Source organism: Protobothrops mucrosquamatus, unplaced genomic scaffold, assembly GCF_001527695.2.
Source record: "Protobothrops mucrosquamatus isolate PMUCROS unplaced genomic scaffold, P.Mucros_1.0 scaffold1799, whole genome shotgun sequence".
Lineage (NCBI taxonomy): Eukaryota > Metazoa > Chordata > Lepidosauria > Squamata > Viperidae > Protobothrops > Protobothrops mucrosquamatus.
The window spans coordinates 48,689-75,646 of NW_015387937.1; the positions used below are offsets into that span (position 1 = coordinate 48,689).

Here is a 26,958-nt window from a genome sequence, read left to right on the forward strand (position 1 = left end):
CAGTCACTTGTCTGAGATGGTATAGGATAGGTTCTCCTGCTTGAGCAGGGGGCTGGACTCCAAGGTCCCTTCCAGCTTCTATTCTGTTCTGTTCTATTCTAACTAGAGATTGCAAATGTTTCCATTTTTTTTAATGCTTGTGCTGGTTTAACAAGGATATCGCTGAAAAAGGGGATTTTGAATTGGATTTTGGCAATGTAATGCACGGTAATTCAGTTGAATAGTCGGTTGCTTCATCTCTGTGATCTCACAATTCATGATGTCAGCTGGTTGTCATGGATACGTAAATCAGACATTTAAAAAAAAAGCACGTCCTTTTTTGCATGCATGGACTTGGTTGTATAAACAAAATCTGGTCTGAGCAAGCTGGCCAAGCCTCTCGTTCTGAAAAGGAGTTTTAAGAGCTTGGCAATCAGCCGGATGTCGCTCTGTTGGGTTTCCTACATAGAGATAATAATTTCATATTTATTCAATAAACTGCCCTGCTTTTCTTTCAATTGTTTCCACAATTTTATTTACTTTTATTTTGCCAATCTATTATAAGAGACCAAGTGCATCTTGAGAAACTAAAGTGACTGCTTTCTTTTATTCAGAAAATCATGACTAACCTGCTGAAATGGAATATTGCACAAAAACACTGAAATAAAAAAAATGAAGATTGTTCTGAGGAAGAAATATAGGAAAGCACCTAGGACAGGGGTAGGCAACCTTGGCTCTTTTATGACTCGTGGACTTCAACTCCCAGAATTTCAGGAATTCTGGGAGTTGAAGTCCACGAGTCATAAAAGAGCCAAGGTTGCCTACCCCTGACCTAGGAAAAATATGGTTGGAAATTTTTTGTAGGGCCGAAAGCTATAACCGCTGCACTTTATTTCACTGAAAGCATTAGCTGATTAAAACTTGCTCTCAGTATCACTTTTACTGTTACTTTTGCCATTTTTGTTCAAATACATGAACATCTAAGAAAAAAACATATTTAAAAAATGATGTATGTCCTTCTAATAATATGTTGCTTGCATTCCTTTTATGTTACCAGATTTCTATTTGCTTTAATGTACAAAAAAATAGAGAAAAGAAAAAAACTGAAGGCCAGTGTAAAGTTTTAACTGTTAGACTGACACCAAGGAAGATCCAGATTCAAGTTCCTCTCTAGCCCTGGAGGTTTCCTGGGTGACTGAGCTAATCACTCTCTTTCAACACAACCTAACAAAAGAACAAGGGAAATCTCATGCCAAAACAAACAAACAAACAGTTGTTTCATATATGTTGGAATTTATATCAACTATATCAGTGGTGGCGAACCTATGGCACGGGTGCCAGAGGCGGCACTCAGAGCGCTCTGTGTGGGCACGTGCACCGTCACCCCAGTCCTAGGCCTTCATCTGCGGTTTATAAAACCTTTTCACTTTAGGCCTCCGCTGCCGTGTGCAAAAAAAAGAAAGGTTCAATCAATCAGTCAATTTTAACTTTTTGCGGGAAAAAAAAGATCTTGCAAAGTTGGAATTGATTGATTGAACTTTTTAGTCCCACCCAGTCTGCTGTTATCATCGCAGCCATGTCCACCCAATAGGCCATGCCCACCCAATTGGCCACACCCACCCAGCACCCGACAATGCATAAGTGGGTTTTGGGTTGCAGTTTGGGCACTCGGCCTCTAAAAGGTTCGCCATCACTGAACTATATATTGATATTAATAGGAGAGAGCAAGTATATACACCCACTCACTCACAGGCAGGTAGAAAAATCCATTTGCTTTTAGAGGAAAAATTACATCTCAGTGTCTTTCAATTTAAATCAGTTAAGTACGCTAGGTCTGAAATTAATTGAAGGAAATAGAAGAAATACTGTCTTTTATCAGTAAGTAGATTTTTGTTCTGTTATGGCTGTGAAGAACAACCTTCCTATTTCTTCAAGTTTGTATGTTAAATATATATATAAACTAAAAATATACAGTACTTGAAGTAGCAATGACAGCGCCTACTAAGGTATTATTTTGATGTCTTTTTTATTGTAGTGTTTTTTCTGTTTTGCTGCGGTTTTCTGTGCTTCAGGAGTGGCCACATATTGGACTGTTACCAACAGTATTGTGGTAAGTGAACAATCTGAAAAGGCAAATAGTTAAATAAACTGCCAAAATAGTTCTGCACTTTCAGATACTGTATACTAAGTACAACATTCTCATTCATGTAAACTTAGAGCCATAAAACCTTTCAAACTTCTCAAGTGTCTTCAAGCACTTTTTGTTTGTTTCCAAGTCTCCAAAGCAGAATCTGCAAACTTGATAATTCTCAAATACAATTTGCTTCTGAAATCTGTTGCATGGTATTATCCCATAGGAATATCTCACTGGAGCTTATAGGATAATTGTAAAGCTAATTTTCTGGATTGTGCATGGCTTCAGTAGGATTGTTATGTGGAAAGGCAGAATATAAATCATAGGAATGAAGAGAGAGGACAGTTATACCACAATTCTCCTCCAGTTTTCATGCTGCTCCTGACTTGGAAGGAGGTTCTCTGAATTGTGAGACCAAGAGTAATAAGGATATTCTCAGAATAGCTCAAAAATGTTTCTAAGATTTCTAAGATTTAGGGAGTGAAAAACCATACTTTTGAGGAAGTGTTTCTACATGGAAAAAGTTCTAGAATTGGAAAGATTTGGAGCAAAGTCAGAAAGGAGACAAAGTACAAGTAGTCCTTGACTTATGACCATGATTGAGCCCCAAATTTTTGTTGCTAAGTGAGACATTTTAAAGTAATTTTGCCCAATTTTCTGACTTTTCTTGGCACATTTGCTAAGTGAATCACTGCAGTTGTTAAGTTAGTAACGCAGTTATTAAGTGAATCAAGCTCCCTCATTGACTTGTCAAGAATAAAACTTTGGCAGCTACGTGCCTCTGTGTTTCAACTTGCCTTTAGATTAAGGGAGGGGGAGGTGTTACTTTCAAGTGGGTAAGAAGGAGAAATGAAACTTCAAGTCAGCTGAAGACTGTGGGAGCCTGAAGCCTTCTCAAGGACACTGGAACAGGTATGGAATTGAAGCAGACGGTTCCCATAACAAAGTGAATTTGTTGATATAGATTACATAAGATGTTGGGGGTTTAGCTGGGAAAATTATTGTTTAAGTCTATGAACTAATGTTGGAACCTCAGAGTTAGTTTTATTTCGACATAACCAAGCAGTGTATCCAATAAACAGTAAACTTTTCGGAAGCAGAATGAAACTGGAGTTTTATTTGGATTCTTGAGCTGGCTGTTGATACTTCATTTGTCAGAAGGTCGCAAAAGGTGATCACATGACCCTGGGATCCTGCAACCATCATAAATATGAACCAATTGCCAAACGTCTGAATGTTGATCATGTGACCATGGGGATGCTGCAGCGGTCATAAGTGTGAAAAATGGTCATAAGTCCCTGTTTTTCAACGCCATTGTAACTTTGAAGGGTCATTAAATGAACTGTTGTAAATCGAGGACTACTTCTATATTACCCCTGATAATGTACTGTGGTATTTGTGGGAGTGGTTCAAACCCACATATTCTTTTATCTAGGCTTCTCTGTCAGTCCTTTGCACAAAATATCGACTGTGTAAAAGACAGTTGCATCTGTCTTTTCTTCACCTATCCTCCTTTACAGATTCCTAAGCATATTCATACATAAATAACCATCTTGTGTGAGTTGGGTTACTGAGTTCAATGGGAGTTTAGATTAGGCTTGGAAGTGCATTTTAACCTAAGCAGGTAGCTCACTGACCCATCCTCTGACAAGCAACAGCATTGGAAACATGCAGAAGCTATTGACCACCCCTGGGTACAATTTGTTTTGGCATATCATAAACTGGGAGTTTGGATGTGTTTAAATGCATACAATATCTGTTTAAACACACAGTTCCTTCCAAGTTGGTAATATATTGTTTACCAACAAATACATAGAGTTATGCAGTCCTTGACACTCAGTTTTATATTCCCAGTAATATATTAAAATATTACTTCAAAATATAATCCCAAGAATTGCTTCATTAAGTAATAAGAAGAAAGTGGGAATGTGTTCAGATGAACATTCTACCTCCCAGATTATCAAAATCTTAAAAAGACTGTGATTCAGAATCAGTATTAACAAAGAAGGTAAATTTCATAATTTAAAATCTATCCAGGGCTTAGGTAGGTGGTCTTACCAACATTCTGCTTCCAGGATGGACCCAAATGTCATCTATCTATGATGTTTCCGTTTAAGTTCCAAAATACGGAATTTGTTGGGATGAGAAAAGCCAACAATCACCAAGTTTAACAAAAATGAATATATTTGTAGCTCAGAGTTGAAATGAGGGGTCTTTGGTGCTCTCAGAGCTCCGTTGTTTTCTTGCAGATGTTTCATTACTCAAACTAGGTAACATCATTGTCATCATCATTAACTCCAAGATTAACATCAGTCTAACAATCAAGTAAACAATACCCCAATCAAGGACAAGCCAACAGTAAATCTCCCATCAAAGAATCTCTAAGACCATCCCCACCAACACTTAATAGGGAAAACCACTGGAATATAAACTCAGAGCAAACCCCACTCCTTACCAACACTGATGATGTTACTTAGTTTGGGTAATGAAACATCTGCAAGAAAACAACCAAGCTTAGAGAGCACCAAGAACTGCTCAGACCAGGGTATGGAATCAAATAACTAGGGATACAAAGCCACACACACATAAAAAGTCCTTGGAATGTTCCAGTGGCATAGGAAGACTCTCCTGTCTTTATAGCACTATGCAAAGTTCTGAAGAGGGATTTCATTTTGGTGATGCTTTGAGTTAAGCACTCTTTCAAAGCTGTTTCCAATGCAATATGCTCTCCCCACCCCAACTTTTAAAAAGTAAGCGAGGCTGCAGTATTGCTTTTTCCAAGGGTTTATAGTTATTACAGTGAGCTACTGGAAATGAAAGATGGTTAAAAGCATGCTCAGAAATCTGTTTCCCGTTATTGAACATGCCATAAAAAGTCATCAGAGCAATGCAAACCATGAACTGAATCATCAAGGCTTCACACGATGATTAGAATCACCTCTGAAGGATGGTCTTGACAAAATGATTTGCTGTGCTGTCCCCATATGCAGATTCTTAAATGATCCAGTAAACAAACTGAGCTAACCACTTAACAACTGAAAAAGTTATTAAAGGGATAGCTGCATCCAAATTGAACAATTCTTGAGGAAAGCCTCGCTATAGCTGCAAACGAAAGAATATCTGTTAGGACCTTTCACTCCAGCATCCAATCGTCTGGACCAGTGTTTCTCAACTTTGGCCACTTGAAGTTGTGTGGTCTTCAACTCCCAGAATTCTCCAGCCAGCCATGCCTGGCAAAGAAACATAGCTTTCCCTACTACCCAAACTAGGAATTATGGGTGTAATAGGGATATATATGGGAGAGCCTGCAGTTAGTTTAGATTACTTTGCTTGGGGAAGTGAGCCATGTGGCACGAGATTCTTCAGAGGTTGTTCTTTTCACGCATCAGCATAGTAAGGATGATAAAAGAATATTTTGTGAGCTGCCTTGGCCTGCAGTATTATAATTAGAGAGCATAAACCCACCCAGTTTATTTTGTCAAAAGGCCCCCAGAATAGGATTTTAGTTTGCTGGATCTGACTGGCACCATGTTGGAGACATCTGCCTTAATATAATGTGCTTTGGAGAATTGTCTGCCATTGCTCATTTCTTATAAGACTTCTGGAACACTTACCCTGGGAAACAATTGAATTGGATTCCAATGACAGTTCAGACTGAAAACACATGGTGTTGCTGTATTTTGAAAACACATGGCGTTGCTGTTTTAAAGCCAAGGAAACAGACAATCTGCCATTCTAGCTAATAATCGTCTTTCACAGACATTAATGTGGAGTGTCCTTTTGGAACTCTTAGTTGAGGATCTAATCATATGTATTCTTAATATAAAAGTGCCTCTTGTCATTACCTACATAAGAGATACAAAAAGTATTGCATCCCATGCTTCCCCCTACATCCACTTTTCAAAATCAGAAAGGCTTTAAAACGGATTTTTTTAAAAAAAAAAAAATTGTTTAGGAGAAAATAGATGCTAGCTCCACCAGCTTGTGGAATATTGCCCTTTCCTTTATGCACAGTGCAAGGTTTACCACTGGTCCTTGAGCAACAGAAGTTGGAATGTCTTGATTAAAGTAGATTGTAGAACAGAATAGAGTGGTAAAATTACATTTACATTATGTAGCCATCTCTCATTCTCAAACGGAGTTTACTGGTGATAACAAAAATGTTATTAACAAAACAAATTAACAACCCACTTGACCAAAAACAAAAGTTACAAACATTATATTAACTTAATCAGCCCTGATAAAATAAGCTCTAGATCGGGGTAGGCAACCTCGGCTCTTTTATGACTCATGGACTTCAACTCCCAGAATTCCTGAGTCAGTTGAACTTCCAGCATAGAATTCTGGGAGTTGAAGTCCATGAGTCATAAAAGAGCTGAGGTTGCCTACCCATGCTCTAGATTATATACCTCTATGGTCTACTCTAGCACAATGTTTCTCAATCTAAACAACTTTAAGCTGGTTGCTGAGTTCTGGCAGCTGAAATCCACATATGTTAAGTTGAAAAACACTGGCCTTGCATTTCATGCAGAAGAATCAAGGTGCAGTCTTTGACTTTGTCAACTAGAGCTGGATAAAAACCTCTGCTGAAAGATTGGAGTATCACTGCTAGTCAGTGCTGATAGTGCAGTGCTAGAGAAAGGAATGGTCTGATTCAATGTGAACTAATTTCCTATGTTCTTAATCTGCGTTCCTTTGCTAAGGAAGGGATATCATCATGGTTCCCCACTGAATTCAAAATATAGGACCACACTTTTGGTCCATGGAATGAAAATCAGTAACAAGGGAATAATTCTGTAATGATAACAATAGATGAAGCTTTGGCTATACATTTAATAGAACTTGGCTATACATTTAATAGAACTGCAGAAAATAATAAGGAAATAATACATGTATTGTATATGTACAGTATATGTGAGAGAGTAATTTTATGTACTATTTTTTTTTCTTTTAAAATTCTGACAAATAAATTTTCTGAAAAATAATTATTTACTTTAGTGGAACCAAAATTTCACTTTCCAAGCAATCCCATGCATGTTTTCATAAAATGAAGAGGCATTCTACTGAGTGTTGATCCAGAAAAATGTGCCTAAAGTGAAAAATGTATTTTAAATTGATTATGAACATTTAACTCATAAATCATCTATGAAAAGTGGGGAAACTGTCATATAACTGGGTGGCATAACTGGCCTGCTTCAACTATAAATGTAAACCCTCTACTGACTTTCAGAGTTATATGTGGGGAATTGCTTTCCTATTTCTTTATCTGAGGAACATTGGTTATTATATGAGGTGATGTAATACCTTGGACTATAAAATCTTACTTTACAAACGATTTTTACTATAAAGACTACCTATAAACACGTGAAATAGACGTCCCTTACCTAGCTATAAAAATTATTTTTAATGTCTGATTTTAAAGTCCTCAACTTAACACATTATTAAGAGAATATGGATGAAGATCAGGAAAAGATCCTTTCCACTGAAAATGGAAAAGACTTTCTATATAAATCAGAAGAAATTTGAGGAGAAAGAAGAACAGACTGAATGGAAGGCAAACATATCAGGACAACCATGGGGAATTGGAATAATAGGGAGACGATCTAATGAATACAAATAGGCTAGCCCTTCCACAAAAATGGCAACTAAATGGTTTCTCTTATTTCAAATAATATATATAATAATAGAGCGAGATCTATTTGATGATTTAAAAGCATTGATATGGAAGGCTAGTTGGCAAAGGAAGAAAGCCAGAATAAGGCTGAAGAAAATTGGGGTTTTGATTTATTAGAGGGAGTTTCATATTACTAATTAGAGGGTTAAAGGGAGAAGTTGAGATAACGGGAATTTTGGTCATTAAATTTAAAATACTTGGAAATTAGTTGAAAATAAGGATTCTATTTGTTTAATATTTGAAGTTAAAAGAGAGCTTTGTGTCTTTCACAACCCATCCTTGTAATCAAGGTAGACTTTGATTTGTGTACTTCTCATTGGACTAGCTTAGAAATTAAGTACTTCCTTTATGTCACATAAAGTATAATTCAGAAGACAGTAGTCTTGAAATTATATTCGGCTAAAACAGCAGAATAATTTTAGGCTAACAGGATTTATTTTGTTTTTCAAAAAACCCTGAAAGTCCACCAACAGGTGTTTACTGTAAATTAGCTAAATACCTATTTATTTATTCAACTTGTATACTGCCCATGTTGCCTGGAATAACGCTAGGCAGCTTACAATCATTAGAAACCATTAAAAACATTAAATAATAACATTACATTAATTCAAAATTGACAAAGGTGGGAAGGACAGGAACAAGATGCACTTGAGAGGGAGGGAGGGTCTCATCTAATCCGTTAATCACGTCCAGAATGATGCACCCCCATTGAGACCCCAGGACAATTGGCAGAGCCAAGTCTTCAGGCCCTGTCGGAAGGCCAAATTATATAAATTGGCAGATCTGCAAAGGACTCCTTAGTTCATCCCAATTATGCTCTTTCCTGGACTGGGAAGCTATTTGGAATACTGAAATGCACTCTGATCGAGGCTGCCTTTGAAGCCACTCAAAGTTACACTGGTCCAGAATGTATTATGTTGGACATTCCTAGGTTCCCCTTTATTACACCCTATTGCATAAGCTGCACTGGTTCCCAGTTTCTTTCAGGTATGATTCAAGGTTTATCACCTTTAAAGTCCTACATGGCACAGGACCAGTGTCAAGTCTGCTAACATTGGATGTTCTTGCTTGCCATATGTGAAGAAGCAAACATATCTTATTTAGCCTACATATCACTTCAAGAGTTAAAGCAGACAATGTTAACCCAGTGAGTGGGAAAGTATGCCAGCTAATCATAACAATATCTTAGCATAGCACAGCCAAGGTCAGCGTAACAGGAGAAAATAGGGAGGAAGCGATTCACACTTCAAATTAATTGGAGCATATGATTGATGACTGTGAAAGGAGGGAGGGAGTTGTGTGTTGTCAGGAGTGCTTGGGTGGTGGGGGTTTCAGTTTTTGGCTTTCTATTGTTCGTGCCGAAACTATGTAGCCAATTAAAGGATTCTTTAAGGTAATCAAGCCTCAAAGTTCTTTGTAAAGCTGCTTCTTTTCGGAACCATGTCAACCAGATTATCTGTGGGACTGATCCTCCCTAAGGCTATCTGCTCATCCCAACTAGAGCAGATAGGGTAGACACATGAACTGATAAACTAGGGGATAGAATCTAACAAAATGTTTTATCCATACATTTTAATTGCTCAGTTCTGTACAAGAAAAAGAATTGGCTTGTTGCTATTGGTTTGTTACAGTAAAATAGTAGCCTCCCCTGTATTTTTAAACTCTTTTTTGGAGTGATGTCATGCACATCTCCGCAAAATCATTTTGTTTTAAAACAAAGATTTTAAAATCTCACTGAAGTCAATAAAGTTACATTTATTTTAATGGCCCTTTGATTAGTCCTTTATTTGGACCTTTCCTTGGTTTTAATGCACTTTTTATTGAATAATTTTCAACCAACCAGCCAACCCAACTAACATCAAGCTAATAAAATATTCCAAACTTCCAGTATTCCAGGCTACTTTAGCAAAATGTACATATGCTATATTTATTAGTTGCCAAAAAGACAATAATCTTGAAAATAAGCACTGTGTGGATGAACATAAATAATACCCCCTCAAAAAAATTAAGCAGTCAGAATGTGCTAGTTTTGTAATTGTCCACTGAATCCCATATTAAGTCTGGAAAACAAAGAAGGTATGAGTTCCCTGAAACTGAGTAATAAGCTACACTGGGAAGCAAGTAAGGCCATGAAAACATCTAGTGCACAAACTGTTTCAAGCACAGAACAAGCACTTTCAAATTTATATTGAGTCTGAAATGGGTATTTCTTAATGGAGAAAGTTGGAAAGTATTTCAAAATGGGGAGAATAGAAAAAAGGCAAGGCCAACAGCAACAACATTTGGTGGCCAAGAGGAAGTAGAGGAAGACAGACCTAAAAAGATCAAGGGTAGGGTTGGATTTGCTGCTCTTAAATTCAAGGGGAGCAGGGGCAGGTAGCAACCTATGGGAGATGAAGAGAGGAAGGTGCTGCAAAGCTCAGAGTAGAGCTGTGTGAACTTCCCTTGGATTTAAGTATAGTGTATCCCATGCACAAAAACATGCAAATGCATACCAAACACATTTTCTTCTACCAATTTATTTTATTTAAGTTTTTATTGATTTTTTTAATACAACTCAACAGTGCTTATTCAACAAACGTGTTGTCTGAATTCATAATTCACTAATACAAATGAAATTCCTAATCCCTAGTTCTCCAACCATTGGTAAAATAAGTCCCAAGTTTGAAAATATTCTGTTTCTTCTTTTTCTTTCACTCTCAAAGTAAGTCTGTCCATTTCTGCACAGTCTAGTATTTTTTTAATCATTTCTTCCTCCGATGGTGTTTCTTCATTTTTCCAATATTGTGCAAATATTAGTCTTGCTGCTGTTGTCACATGCAGAATCAAATATATACTTTGTTTATCAAGCTTTTCTGGCATTATGTCTTAATAAATAAAGTTCAGGTTTAAAATCTACATGTTTCCCCAGCATCTTTTCTAGCCAGAAAAGATTTTCTTCTACCAAATTATTGACATCTACAAATTGTGATGGTAATATCACCTTTGCAGGTGGAAAATGCCATGATCGATGTATATGATGTTGTTTATGAAGATGTGAGAAACAACATTTCCAGCACCAGAAGACAGGATCTATATTCCATTCACAAGATGGTAAGTTGCTGATGGTTTTGGAATAGGTTAGCTTTACCCCAGCTTAGTTCAAACTTTTTACTCTTTCTCTTTCATCCCATAACTGCCAGTTGGGATAGCCAATGGGCAACTTATCAGTGGCAGTTCAGCGAAGGAGACTTCTGGTTGAGGCATTTTCAACAAACCAGATCCAATGCCTATCAAATATTTTATTTCAACAGAATTTCTTTCACAATTCGAATAATATGAAACTAATCATGTTTTGGGAATGATCCAATGCAAGATAAGTGCATTTCTGCCACTGATTTAAGTGGAGAAAGTTGAATTGCTTTCTGTAAGAGACTTGAAGAGACTTAAAAACATTAATTCCTTGGAGTTATTTCCCTTTATTTCAGAGAATGGGAAAAGGGGGGGGGATCCATTCAAGTAAATATAACATATAGTGTCATGTTTAAAAAGAAAATAATAATCCAGAAGCTTGGTAGGATACAATACCATTCTTGGCACCAAAAGAAGGATTCTGGCACAGGCAAATCTCTATTTCACTTTTTGTAACACTTTTGTGGGGAAAATAGATTAGCAACTGGAACAATAATTAGTATAGAAATATCAATAATTCCACTGAATTGAAGAGATAACTATATTTTGTCTCCTACGCAATTAATTCAAATTTATGTTGGCCCTTCTCTGGTGCTTCATTTGGAGTTGCTTTCACCTCTTTGAGCCTTGAGAAAAGAATTATTTTTCAATCACTAATTCCTACTTTTTCCCATACTATTACATATGCAGCATATTTCTAAATGAGGGGGGAAAGTTTACCCTATCCACAATAGAGGCTAACTAACAAAACAAAGTGGAAGGAAGATGTAACATGCTGTAACTGAATGACATCTGCAACTCAGTGTAGTAACCCTGAATGAGAGGATAGTTAATGAATGAAACATGAAAAATAGCACTATTCTGAATATATGAAAAATACCGCAAGATAAAGAAAATATTTGTGGGAGAATGAGAGTCATATACAAGTTTTCTACAAAAGATGACTAAATGAAATATTTTCTTGTCAGATTTTTTTTAAAATATCTAACAAGAGCTATAAGAAATTTCTGCTTCTTATACTTAACATTTCTTGCCTCCCTCCTGTACAAAACTCACTTTTTTTAGAAGTCAAAATTCATAGCTGTATTTTATGTTTACAATCATATGGTTATTGTAGTGTTGAGAAATAACTCCAAATCCAAGATTATGTTATGAACTTTGGTAACACATTGCTAAAACAGTGACAACTATTTTTTTTATATAGTTAAGGAACTTACAAAATATAAATGGAGTTTGTTTCCAAGCTTGCCAGGAACCAGAAAATATAGTTTTATGATGGCCCTTCTCTGGTGCCTTTAATCACTGTGAAATCTGGGAACAATCTAGAAGCAATTATCAGAGCACTGAGCTAATTAAGGAAATGCAATCATAGAAAACTCACATTTGTCTACTCAAGAGTCCTACTAAAGTCTGTAAGGGCTAAGAAATGCAGCCCTAAACTAAAAATAAGATAAATCTTGTTCTCCTCTTGAGTGAAAAGTGAAAGAAGTTTTATTGAACTGAACAAATTAAAAATTAAAAGGTTGCATTAAATAATCATAATGACCCAAATAGAGTTAATCTATGTTTCTATGCCAAAGAGATATCAGAAGTCTTACCAGGCCTCTGTGTGTGTGTAGTGTGTGTGTGTGGAGATAAAGCTTGTTGCCTTTTTGTGGGGAAATGAGGGAAAGCTTTTGTAAACACTTTCTATGTACTGCTGTCATGCAACTAACAAGATTTGCATAACATGCTAAGGCCAAATATCAGCCTAAGATGTCTATTTAGATATTTACATTTCCACATCAACCATTGCACTGATTTCACCTTCAAAGCCTTTCATGGCACAGGGCCAGGTTATTTGCAGAACTTTCCTTCTTCCACAAGATATGACAAGGTGGGTGAGGGGCTGCAGGTCTCTTCGATTAAACAATGTCATCTGATGAGACCCAGAAAACATGCCTTCTCTATTATAGTACCAACTGTATGGAACAACATATATCTCAGGTATAGATGGCCTAATTTGATGGCCTTTCATCAGTTTTCTCCTTTGGCACTGAGTCAGAAATAAAGGGAGTCCATTTGAGAAGTTAACATGTGTGGATATATGAGTTGCCCTGGGTTCAATGTGTTTTTATTAATATTGTGTGAATTTGAGGTTTTTAATTTGATGTCCAGAATCATATGACAAGTGAGCAATCATTCAAATTAAATAAATAAATAATCTCGTGAGTGACCAACTTGGGACCAAGACCATACCAACCTCAAGGAGGAGCAAATCCGAATAACCAAAGAGTTTTGAGTAAAAGAATAATAATAATAAAAAAAGAAACAAAAGCAAAAGTGGGCAAATTCCTTCTCAAAAGCTTGTGATAACTCCAATCTCGTCCTATGTCTAAATAAAAAAACAATATGATTAACGTTCTATTTTAGTTTCTTTGTTGTGGGAAGAAGTCACCCTTTGGAGAAAGAAGTAGCATAGAAGATGAAATGTGTACATCAGGAATTCTGGAAACAGAAGAAGAGGTAATAGAACATTGGGCTGTGAGGTCATTCCTTTCTCTTCAGGCACCCAGGGATCCTTTCCCTACAGTAGGGGTATCAAACTCGCAACATCACGTGACGTGTCGCAAGATATCACAACTTTTTTTCCATTGCCAGCAATGGGGTGGGCGTAGTTTTGCCATGATGCATCCGACCCGTGGGCCGGCAGTTTGACACCCCTGCCCTACAGTATGGGAGTAACATCAGAATCCCACCCCCCATCCCCCAATCTTTATCTCATGTTCTGCCTATCAAGCAGGTCTTCTGAGCAGCTCTCATGAGCTTAGGATACAGTGGTAAAGATTGTCACTCCCATCGCGGCATTGAGCTTTCTTCGAAGGTGAAGCACAGTTCCCCCAAAATATAGTAGCCCTGTGAACAACACTATAGAAAAAATGGCATTCTTGCCACTTTTGAAGCATATAAATAAGGCTTGGGTGTGCAAAAACCATCTTGCAGCCCTAGAGTGCAGGATTTTAAAATTATTGCTTTCATGGAACAATGGTAGGCCAGTTGATTACGTATTATCATCACTAGAGGCTGAACTTGTTTCACTGCCTTTTGAGAAGACTTCTGGGAATTTAAGAAACAAACAAGCCTTCATAGCTTTATTAATCCTACTGGAAAGCAACAGCTGAAATGAACAAAATGTAAAGTATGTCAGTTTTGTCTTCATTAAAACAAAAGTAGGGTTTTCTCTGTTCCAGTGTCCATACTGACATTTTATTTTAAAAAACAAATAAAATTCAATCAAATTCCAGTAATTTGCAGTCTTACTTTCAGATCTTACACACATTTAGTCAGAGAATAAGGACATTATACTCTGTAGAATCTCTTCCTGTTTTGTGAGCTTAGAGAAGCCCCGAGAGAGAAGAAAGGACTTGCTTTGCAAAACACAAAATGACTCTGCAGTCCAAAGTAAGTGATCTGCTCTTTCGGCAGTTAATTAAAAAGATGCAGCAGTGAGAAAACCCAGGGCCATTACGAATGAATTACGAGGGCATCTGGATCCTCCATAAAACTCAGTGGTTGAGCCAAAGAGATTGTACTGAAAAGGCTTTTTGGAAGAACGTTTATTTGTTCTTCTCTTCTGAGAGGAGATTTGTGGGAAGAATGTGCTAGAAGTTTCACTCACTGAAACTAGATGCCTGCATTTATTTTTATTTTTTTTGGTTTCTCCTGTTGCTGGATCTGGACGTGCTACCATTCTTGTTATATCTGCTTTCTATTTGTGGATAATTGTAGCCCAAAGATGAACCATGCTGATTTGTTCATAAAAAAAAGATGTATACTCTTAGCTCCAGGTTATGTTGTGTCTGAGCCGCTCTGAGTCACCTCCAACCATGATACGGGCAGCAAATACATTTAATAATAAGACTAATAGTATTATCCTGTAAGCCAGAATAAGATAGATATCATAGTTAATGATTAGCCATTGCAAAAGTAATTACATTGCACTCCCTCCTCTTTTTAAGGTGTTCAGCATAGCAAACTATACAACCTGACTTCATTTTGTTGTGAGCTTCCTTGCATGGAACAGGGACAGAAAGTCCAAAATATAATAAAGTGACATCATTATTAATTCTCCATTACCTTACAGGCCTTTCTAGTATAGGAAGGCATTTGAGGTCAGGCAGAAATACTTATGACTGCACAGCATCTTTCACCTTTTATTCTGAAGATCACTTGTATTCTAAATTGTGGAATTTAAAATGCAAGTGTAGCCAACAATACAGATATAATAATATGAACATTACAGACCTCAGTGATAGCACCTTCCAAAGGCTTCTTGTTTGTTTTCAAAAAATAAATGAAACTGTTTTTGGTCAGGCTTTGTTATCTCTGCTACTCCCTATTTATTTTTTTAATTTATTTTATTTGATAGCCAAGTCTCTGGGCCTGGCAATTGCTTTTATTAACTTCCTTTCCCAAATCTTTCAATTTAATTTTAAGTGGCACTCCACTTAAGAAAATAATTTCCAATTTGTAACAGACAAGCAACACATCCTGCTAAATATAAAGCTTACAATATAATCTATATTCTACCTTAATTAATTTCAAGCATAGATCAGAATTAGAAGGAGCATCATAGTGCATGAAATGGAGTGGAAAGCTTCCCTTCAAACCACCTCACTATCAGACAAAACCTCTTTCTTTCCATTCCACAAAGTAGCAATAAAACTTAGGGGGAAAAATAACCTGAATCCTAATTAACAAGAAATGTGACTAAGAATATAAATAGGAAATATAACATAGAGCTGAACCTATCAATGAAGGCTAATAGAATTGTAAATTCCAATGTGTTTCAATAGAGCTTATTCTCATGTGAGTGGATATTAAGCCTATTTTTTCCACATTGCAGGATTGTCTCCAAGAAATCAAATACTTCCTGAAAAAACATATGGACATTGTCTCTGTACTGATGACCATCACAATTTTCTTCATGGTAACTCTCTCTCTCTCTCTCTCTCTCTCTCTCTCTCTCTCTCTCTCTCTCTCTCTCTCTCTCTCTCTCTCTCTCTCTGTGTGTGTGTGTGTGTGCCTCCTATTGAGGCAGAAATGCAAATTGAGCAAGGAGATGGAATTAAAGTTCTGCAAAAGTTGCATTTTGCTGAGTAAGAAATATGTTTTGGTTAAATCAAAAGAACTGGGAGAGCTAAATTATTTGTTTGGAACTCAGACTTATTCTCTATGGCCATCTAAGCGCCCAGAGTTAACTCTGAATAAGATGGGTGGCACACAAATCTAATAAATAAATTAAAATCCTCTTTGAGGATCAAATCCAGAGCCCCATAAATGACTCAATCTGCTCTGAATTGCTCTTGGGATAGTCCAATCCAACACAATTTTTGGTGCTGGAATCTGGCTGTTCTTTGACTAGTCTTTGCTCTTCATTCTTATTCCAACCAGAAAGTCTTCTTCTTCTTCCTAGCGTTATTCCCACGCTATGGCAGGATTTGCTTATCCCAACCCAAAAGTAAGCAGAAATAATTTTGGCTGTCATGGTTATCCGCAATTACAGTCTTTCTTTCTGAAAAGAAGAAATTCTAGCTCTATTATTCTGAATAAATTATACCAGTAAATACAGCCTACCTTCAGGTACTTCTAGATTAACTTTCCCTGATCCCTATCAGTGAATCACTTTCCTAGATGTAGCAAAAGAAGTGTTTCCATAATGGTGCTCTTTGATCTTTCAGAAGCTTCAAAGTTAGATCAACATCATCATTTTAAAACAATATGCGATTTATTTAATTTTGGTTTGGCACTGAATTTAGTCCAGACGTTTGGCTTGTGAACCAAGGTTTATAGCTTAATGTGCTATGTGAACTTAACCAATTAGAACTCCATAGTATTACCTTACGGTAATTGGCTCTAATAAAAGTATCATTCAGCCATGATATTAGATGATTTTAATTTTTTTCATAGTCCAATATAACTGTTTTTAATGGTCCTTTTATTATTCCACTGCATTTATAAATACAGATTTTGATAATGAGACTTGCATAAATTTGCATAGAGGTAAAAAAACTTCTTTTCTAAAATAATCATATTTGCTTGTTTTGTATATACATAAGTATGAATCAACACTTTAAAACTTTCATTCTTTTCTGGACCTGCAAACACCTGATCTCTAATGGTGTTTGCTAATAGTTTCTTCTTTAAGTTAGTGAAGTAAAAACAGCATTAGGTTCCCCAGTAAATAAATATGGCATATTAAATGATCAAGACCTTCTTCTAATGGATTAATCAGCTGACAAGAATTGCTACTCCATGCACCTGTATGCAAAATTAAACTTCAGTAAATTCAGCGGGATTTGAGTTAGATTTGCATAAGATTGGACTGCAAATGTTACATATCAATATAACATACATATCAATATAATATAACATATATGCATATAACATATCTCTCCCCTAATATATTGGGATATAATTTCTTTCTAAGTCTGATATAGATATTTCTTTCCCAGCCTGAATGTCAAGATAAGCTCAGGCCATGTAATTATATAATTAGAAATGAATTAATGAACAATATTTTAATCTACTTGGATTTTGGCACTGAGATCAGGTAAAGCTGTTCCCCAGTTTCTTAAGATAAACGCCACTGTAATTAGTGCCTTGTTTTTTCCCCCCAAATCATGATTGGATCAAAGTCTTTGTGTCACATATTCTATTTTGCAGCTGATTTAGGATTAATATAATGACAGAAAGTGCATATTCACACATAATTGCATCATCTGCATTTGCTTTACCCTGTTTTGTTGCTCCCTTCTCTTTCAGATTTTTATTGCATTTTATTATTGGTTTCTTTAATTGCTGGTAGCTGCATTAGGGTATAAAAGAAATGGATTTCTTGGAAATTGCTTTGAGGAGAAAGAAGGGATAGCAGGATAAGAATTAAGATGAAAGATTATAGCATTTCCTAATTATGTTTTAAGAACATAAAGTATTGATCCTTTCCTTTGGAAAGAACATTTGCCTCCTTCCTTGCATTAATCTTTCCATCTTTCATGGAATTACCGAGGGTGTAACTAGGCTTTGCAAGTCCTTTCTGCAAATGGTATGCAATGTCAACCTATTGATCAGCATTTTTTCTGTTTATAAGGACTACCTCTTCCCATTGAAATGGCCTCTCCAGCTGAGATCTAGTCAACAGGTGTTATTCTCTCGGGCAACTGAAAGCTGGTTTGAATAGCAGTAGTTGGTTTACCAATTGCTTAGAAGATTTTTTTGGGCCATGCATTCCAGGACTACGGAGACTTGTCCTGGAAAAAGTGAAAATTATCTTTTAGTTTATTTTTTTGAAAGACTTTTTTTCTCAGTCATTTCAAGCCCAATCCATTCTGTTTGGGCGTACAGAATGGATTGAGCATTTTTATATACTGAGGAAGGAGAGGAGATAAAATGCACTGTGCACGCATGGAGGAGGATGCATGAATTGTTGATGTGTGTGGATGTGACTTGGTGACACCCACTTGTGGCTTTGACATGCATCCATGAGAAAGTATGGACCTTGGTCTAAAAAAGTACTCCCTAGTTCAAAAGGTTGGTTTTGTTTTAATTGTATTTTGTTGCTGCTGTTCTCATAGCTTGGAAGAATAGTGCAGAAATGTACTATTTAACCTATATATGTTCAAACGGTTGTTTCCTTTTCATTTATTTATTCTGTTTAGATTTATGGGATGATATTAACTTCGTTCCTTTGGTACTCTATCCATTGTAAGAACAATTTGGATCGGAAGGGCAAATATGTCCTGGCAAAGCTATCCGAAACTGGCTTCTGACCTGCACAGAAAGACCAGGACTTTCCATGGATGTGAGTGGACAATGTGTGATGCTTACTCTCCTTGTCACCTGTTTTCTCCCCACAAATGACCTGTTCCAAATATAGTTGAGCAAACAGGCAAGTAAGAAGCCTGCACTATTTGTTGATAGGCTACTTTGCTCAGCCAGGACCTCAGGAGCGCACAGTATTGACTGTAAACACAAAGGCATGACACAAACCCAGCAGCAAGAATTGTTCAACCACAAACATGCTCAGCAACTGAAAGCCATCATTTGGGGGGCCCAAAATAGCAAGTAAAAACAGAACATCTCTAAACTCATTAACTAGCAAGCATCTTTTAAAATTGTGCTAAAAGAATGAGAGAAAATGTTCTGCTTTTATTATTATTTTTGTCCATCAATTTTCAGCATAGCCAATTCTATTGCAGTTTTTTAAACCCTACTGACATTTTTGTATACTGTCTTGATTTAAATAAACTAAAGTTCTCTGGAGATAACCTACAGTATCTTTCTAATCAGTCTTGTTACTATGACAGAAATTGAGTTTTGGCTTGTTTCCTCATCATTGGATTTCATTCCAATCATCTAAAGTTAATAATTATTTAAGCTGGAATATTAAAGAAATGTATGGAATTGAGTGTGACTTCCCATGCATTCAACTTTGCTCTGTGTCTAGTGAAGGTAATGAAAAACAATCACAGTATTTTTGTCCAAGACAAGTATTGATTGAGCAATTTCAGTACAGTAACCTAAATTCTTAACTTTCTATAGGAGGTGAAAATCTGTTAGCTCTGAGGATATACTGTATATCAGGTTTTCTTTAATAGGCGTCATGAAAAATATTAGACTTGTCATTTGTAACTGATCAATTGATAGGGTAGTGCACACGGCACTTTAGATTCACAGAAAAGAAGGTACTTTGGTGATGCATAGGCACTTGTAGAGCATCTATCAGCAACTGCTTCACCAAATGTACCTTTTCCAGCATTATGCTGCAGCCCTAGAGGGCACCCATGCAATCCTGGAAAGACATAGTTGCTTTAAAGGACCCAACAGGGGCCATGAAGTTCTCGCATGTGCTGCAAAAATACCTTTTCCCCATTGAATCCAAAGTAGTGCTCAGCCCTATCAATTCATGATACAGATGCTTACAAAAAGTCAACATATGACTACATACTGAAAAAAAATCCAAGCAGAGCAAGAAAGAGGAAACCAAACCTCAAGGCTTCCGAATCATGACCAGCCAACTGTTTTCTAATAATGTACCCAAATGTTTGGAGATTCCTACAAGCATCTCATTCTAGTAAAAACCACACACAGTATTATACCAGGAGTTCTTCAGTTTTAAAGGATTGGGGGGGAGAGGAGTCATAGCATTTTTTAAAGCTATTCAGACTTGCCTAGGCAAACTCAGAACATTATCAAAATGTACCAATAAAGGAGAATATTTGTAGCTCAAGGTTGAAATGAGGGAACCTTGGTGTTCTCTGACCTTGGTTGTTTTCTTGCAGATGTTTTATTACCCAAACTAGGTAACATCATCAGTGCTAATCATTAGCACTAATGATGTTACCTAGTTTGGGTAATGAAACATCTGCAAGAAAACAACCAAGGTCAGAGATCACCAAGGACCCCTCATTAAAATGTACTCCGGCCTTGTCAGTGCAAACACATATCAAGCTTACATAACAAAGCCCAGCACGAGTTTTGAGAGATACGGTAGTTAAAATATTGGATCTAGCCATTTGCCAGAGCTATTATTGATAATAGTGATTTCTGATGTAGCATGTAGTAGTATATCTATACCCTATAGATTTCAGAGGAAGGTGTTAGTAAAATTAATGACTAATCAAATGGTAATATTGAGCTAAATCAAGAAAGCATAATGAAAGTTCTGCATCTTAGACCAGGGATGTCAAATTGCCGGCTCACAGATCGGTTGCATCATGCGGAGGTCACGGCCACCCCAGCTCCGGCAATGCAAAAAAAATTCACAATATGTCGCGACACGTAACGTGAGGCGGCGAGTTTGACACCCGTGTCTTAGAGGAAATAGCGTGATGGTTTCCTGAAATCCTTAACCCAAATGATGTCATTCATTTTATCTACAATTTGTGAGCATGCAAGCTCATTTATCATTTTGGGATATCTTGCTATTACAAAAATGGAGAACTCCTGCATATGGTATTTAATCTACATATGGCTTTTTAAAATGTTTCCATAATCAGCTAAAAATCCTACTAAGATACATAAATTCATCTGTTTGCTTTAGTTTTCTTCATTTGTCATTCCCTTTTCTCTGCCAAATTTACCTATTGGTCTTTGATATGTTAATTTTCAGATTCATATTCCACATTGCATTATATAATTTATTGAATTTTCACTGGAAATTATTTGAGTTCTCAAGCTAAGAACACAGTATCAACTGCATGCTATAGTACATCTACATTCACATCCCCACAAACACTCTGTTGCTACCATAAACATTCCACATAAATATATCCATAAATACATTAAATCGTCAAGGAGAACACACAATCCTTGACTTATATTGAACCATCTCTAATAATTAAAATTAACATTTTGTTATTCAAGCAGTACATAATGGAAGCATTCATCAACCACACTTCAATTCAATTGTCTTGGAAAAATACTATATAATTCAAGTCTATTCACTTTATTAAATGGCTTCTCTAAACCAATAATACACTTTTATATATTGCTCAGTTTATCTGCTGGAAAGCAAAAATCTGTTTTGAAAACCTTCTGCTTGATACTCCATTCCTCATATGTTGCTCATTGTCACTTCTCATACTATTTCAGTCAAAATTCTACCAACAACTCTGTCACACTTCACAGCCACACTTTAAAAAATGAAATATCCTATAGTTTTTGTGTGCAGTCTTCCTACCTATATATTAGCAGAGGGCAACAGTAGTTCTTGGGTCACCATGGCAATTGAGACAAGGATTTAATCTCTTTCGTTTTTAACTACATTCACACTCCTTGATTAATCTGTCTTATTTATTTCTGACACTAATCATTTCTTGATCTCTTTGACTATATCAGTCTGACTGGACACTGGTGAGAGTCTGTATTAGGGTGTATGTTTTTTTCTTCCATCCAACCATGTCCACTTCTTGTCCATGTCCACGTCCCTGAAGTTTTCTTGTCAAGGTTTTTCAAAAGTGTCTTGCCATTGCCTTCTTCTTGAGACAAAGTGACTGGCTTTCTACTAAGATAGGACTAGAACTCAGGGTCTCCCAGTTTTAGCCGTATGCCTTAGGCCAGGGGTAGGCAACCTCGGCTTTTTTATGACTCATGGACTTCAACTCCCAGAATTCTGGGAGTTGAAGTCCATGAGTCATAAAAGAGCCGAGGTTGCCTACCCCTGCCTTAGGCTCAGGTTAGGCATAGAAACTGCACCAAACTGGCTCTCATATTAGTGATTAACTTGTGGTAATAAGGCAGCAAAATGCCAATGTTTTTCTACCCTTATTGCATCCCCTGATAGCTGGCCAGGACTCCTATTTAGGGTGAACCAGTCCCTATCGGATAAGGTGAGGGCCCCCCCCCCAAATATGCTGGGCCATTGTGAGAATTATTCAGGCTGTCTGGCAGATAAAGTCATTCAGATTTCTTCCACCTTGGACACTGACTGGGCAGGGTAGGCTGGGTTGCCTGGGACATGGTCTGGTATGATCCGGGATGTGTTTGAGCCACTGACTCCTGAGGAAATGGACATAGCTCTCCATGCTGTCAGTTCAGCCACCTATTACTGGATCTGGATCCCTTATGAGTCATAAAAGAAGCCAAGAAGATGACCTGTGGTTGAGTCCATGCTACAGCATCAGCTTCCTTGATGGTTGGATGGTGCCTTCAAAGAGGCAGTGGTGCTCCCCAAAGAGGCCATCTCTGGAACCAATGGCCTTTGATAACTACCAACTATTCCAACCTTTTCTGGTGTAGGTTGCTGAGAAGTTTGGTCTGCAGCTGATGAGAACTCTGGAGGATATGGATTATCAAAACCACTTTCAGTCAAGTTTCAGGCTGGAATTTAGTACTGAAATACTAGTAATGAAATTTGGTCATGCTAAATAAATAAAAATAGTAGAACTTTTCATAATTTTCATTAAATATTTTGATTAATTTGTTTTTAAAGAATTTAATAGTAAAAGCCAATACAGACTAAACTCAGAAAAAAAAGAAATAGAATGAAACAATTAAGTGCAAAGAAAAAAAAATATGTCAAAGAAAAAGAGAAGAAAAATGAAAAAAGTGACTTCCAAACTTCAAAACAAGTAAAAACAAATTTGATAACTCTTCACCCCTTATAAACTTACAAGCAAATATCTCTTCCCATAACCCATCTATAGGCAAATCCCTAAATGGCTATAAAGAAGATTTTTATAGAGATAAGTTTCACTTTTCTCATATGTGCTTGTGTTGAAGTTCTAATTAATGAATTTCTAAAGCAGAATAAGCTAAAGAGCAACTTAAAATTAAACAAGCACTTTTGCTGGCATTGAATAGAGAAACTTTGAAAGGGAAGAACAGTTTCAACAACAGAGATTGGACACTCCAGCCAATAAAGGTGTACACGATATCCTGTGCAGCAGCCAAATCTTCGTTTTTGTCATGTTGCTTGACAGATTGCAAAGCAAAACAAATGGTATGCTATTGATGAGGACCTGCTGAAATCAGGAGATAGAGACATGATAGACATGACCTGTGGGGATGATCTTGTAAGGAAAGTGAATAGATACTAATGTCAAGTGACACTCTTCATACATATATTCATGATATATCAAAAGATATTAAACAGCAAATGTAAACAAGTGAGCAGTTTGATCTGCAGCTGAATGAAACAAGTGATGTGAGTTACATTACTAATTCAAAATTAAATTAGGCAAAAAAGCTATGTGTATGTCCTTTCTGCTAGTCTGTATAAAAGAACCAACAATCTCTATCTCTGGAATGAAAATTAACAATTGCATTCAAGCAGAAATCATCTTTTTGTTCACTAAACAACTAGAGTTACTTTTTAAACAGTGTTCCACATATTTTTACTTTGACACAAACTCACCCTCATGACACTAGGCTGTCTAACTTATATTAGTCTATTCTGAACCAGAAATGGATGGCATAGTTTTTTATTTTATTTTGTTCAAGTTGCATATTCATGTCATTCATGCAATTGCTCACTGTATTTTTAAAAGAGAGATAAGTATGTAGAATCCAGTGCAGATCAGGATACAGGAAAAGAGACAGGAGGAGAGAAATGGCATTTATTGGTATCAAAATAAAGGAGAATATTTGTAGTTCAGAGTTGAAATGGGGGGTCCTTGGTGCTCTCTGAGCTTGGTTGTTTTCTTGCAGATGTTTCATCATCCAATTCTTTGTTTGTTTCATTGGGTAATGAAACGTCTGCAAGAAAACAACCAAGTTCAGAGACCACCAAGGACCCCTCACTTGTTATGGAAGGAAGCTTCTCTTCCTTTGTCAGCAGCAAACATCAGAGCTCTAACCAATATTGGGGTGAGGGGGGCAAAGGGCTAAAGCCAACCAAATTAATATTTCACATTTATTATATATTTTCAAAAGAACATTCTATTGCAGTGGTTCTCAACCTTTTTAATGCCGTGACCCCAACCGGTCGTAAGTCGAGGACTAAACCGGTCGTAAGTCGAGGACTAAACCGGTCGTAAGTCGAGGACTAAACCGGTTGTAAGTCGAGGACTACCCAACCGGTCGTAAGTCGAGGACTTTCCCTGCCTGGGAGCGCCGCGCATGCATGGTTCCGCCCCCTGTAGCTGGCGTAGCTGGCAAGCGGCAGAGACAGAGCAGGCCGACCACCAGCTGGCCCAGCCCAAGGGAGGTAAGGCACCCGCCGGAAAAGGGAAAAAATGGCGGACAGCCTTGCTTGGCGACCCCCGTGAAATGGTCGATCGACCCCAAATGGGGTCCCGACCCACAGGTTGAGAACCACTGTTCTATTGTTAATTATGTGACTGGCACCTCAAGGTTTGGTTCTGGTGTTTTCATTTATACAGAGCAGGATAGAGTAAAATAAAAATTCATCCCATCTGAATGCCAAACTGGCTTCCCAGCAACTCTACTCTAATGCAATCCATTTACTTTAGATATCGTGTCCTCATTTTCCAATGCAGGAAGAAGATGCTTTGTGCAACCAAGATAAAAGTTTGGAGCCAAACAATGAATTCTTTTAAAATACTTTCCTGACCGAAAAACAAAAATAACAACAGCGACCAATTCCATATGTTATGGTCAATCAAAGTCCTATTCAGATTCTGAAGTATATTTAGCTCATTGCTGTAACAGGCTGTTTGTTTGTTATTTGGTCTCAGTAACTGGTGGCCTGTGGCTAACATCGTCTGGGTTTGAGAGCTAAGCAGTATTGGATCTGGTTAATATGTGGAGGGGGCCTTCCCAGGATTGTAAACTATACTGAGAAGTAAAAAAAACCAAAACATAAATCTCAGAAGATGGCAATACTAAATCATTTCTGGATTGTGGTCAAGAATACTGTATGGATATATTCGTGCAATCACCAGGAGTTGAACTCAAACTGAGCGTGTCTTCACTTCTCTTGTTTGTTTAGAACAGATTTGACGGGAGGAGCACTAGAACCATTTAACATAAACAGTGTCTGCCTTCATCTGGGAGAAATATAAAACATTTCCTTGGTCTGAATTTCTCCTATGTTAATGGAATGCTTTAAAATGAAGCCTGAGTTATCCAGCCAGAAATTTTCTATTATACTGTACTGAAGCAGTGTTTCGAGAACTACAGCCAAACTCAGGCCTGGAAACTATTTGCAAAGCTAGGAACAAATCTGGAATCTGTCTTTTTTTTTTCTCCCTCAGACATAGAAACAGCCAGCAGTGGAGGCCATGGGGAACAGGGTAAAGAGGATCAGGTTCCAAATTCTTCTTTCCAAGATGAGAATCCAGAGGAGAAATCCAAAATATCTCTGTCAGCATTGGCATGCAACAGAGAGGCCTAAGGATTGTGCCCTAAGTAATCTCAGGCCAAATGCTTAGGCCTCCCACCCCCCCAACCTTTGATCATAATAAATTGAATTAATTTGTAATCTAGGGCTTCATTGTGCAGTTCTAGGGCCAAAGAATTTATCCTTCTTCACATGTCAAACTGTTTGATTACACTCCAGGCTTAAATCAGGAGCAAGAAAAAACAAGATTGGACTAGTAGCTCCATCTAGCATTTGCTTCTTCTGTTCTTGAAAATAGACCTGAATTTCTTAGAATTACACAAAAGCTAATGGTTGGAGGAGACCCATGTTAGTCTATGGTAGCAAAACAGCAAAGCCTGGTAGCATTTTTTCCAGTTAACACATACACTTTCATGAATGGCAATTTGCTTCATCAGATCCATAGAGGATCTAGATTGATTTTTTTCTTACGAGAGTTATTTAAACTGAGAAGTATAGCAAACGTTGGAATGAGAAGAACCACAGTAACTGGATAATTGTGCAAAATATTTGGAGCCTTTAGCCAAGCTGAGATGTTGGATTTTTTTCCTCCCCAGGTATGGGTTAGGGAGTGTTTGTAGAGATAAAACTATGCTTAATTTTTTTAAAAGGATAGACTATTTTTTCTTGCTTTTAAAGGTAATTGCAACTGTTCTGATTTATTTTGGAAGATGTAATATGCAGATGCTTGTAATAATGATTACGTTAAGTCTAGCCTAGTTTTAAATTTCAACTTTCACATGTTAACTGCCAAAAGGGATTCTGAGGCTAAATGCAGGCTTTGGGGAAATATTACCCAACTGTTAAATTATATAATCTCCAGATACCAACTCTTTCCAGAGACAATTCTTGTCCAGATCTAAACTGATTCTGCAGGCTTTTAAAGAAAGGTGATTTTTTCATGCCAAGACATTTAATACCAATGGTGTTCAAGTGGTGCTCTAAATGTTTCAGGATTGCATCCTAGTCATCTATTACTATTGGTACTATCTTTGCCACATAATTCTACTTTTATTTGCAGATATTTGTATTATTTTCAGTTCTTCCTCTTCTATCTGCTAACTCCAGTTATTGCAATGTCCACTATCAAGACTTGTTTTGATTATTGGTAGTTATTAAATTTGGGTATCATGTCAGGTGCTTGTCTGTTTGAATTCTAAAGTCCCAAAACACTTTAGC

The 26,958-nt window shown here is 37.0% G+C and overlaps 1 protein-coding gene across 1 annotated transcript in view; it reads left to right on the top strand.

Moving 5' to 3' along the window:
• TSPAN32 (tetraspanin 32) overlaps nt 1–19,252 on the top strand; it is a 33,070-nt gene extending 13,818 nt beyond the window's left edge. Inside the window, exons 4-8 of the mRNA XM_029285513.1 lie at nt 2,015–2,089; nt 10,779–10,880; nt 13,371–13,463; nt 15,844–15,927; nt 18,656–19,252. Coding sequence (XP_029141346.1) covers nt 2,015–2,089; nt 10,779–10,880; nt 13,371–13,463; nt 15,844–15,927; nt 18,656–18,766 — 465 coding nt within the window. The 3' untranslated portion in view covers nt 18,767–19,252. The remainder of the gene's footprint in view (nt 1–2,014; nt 2,090–10,778; nt 10,881–13,370; nt 13,464–15,843; nt 15,928–18,655) is intronic.
• The last annotated feature ends 7,706 nt before the right edge of the window (nt 19,253–26,958 follow it).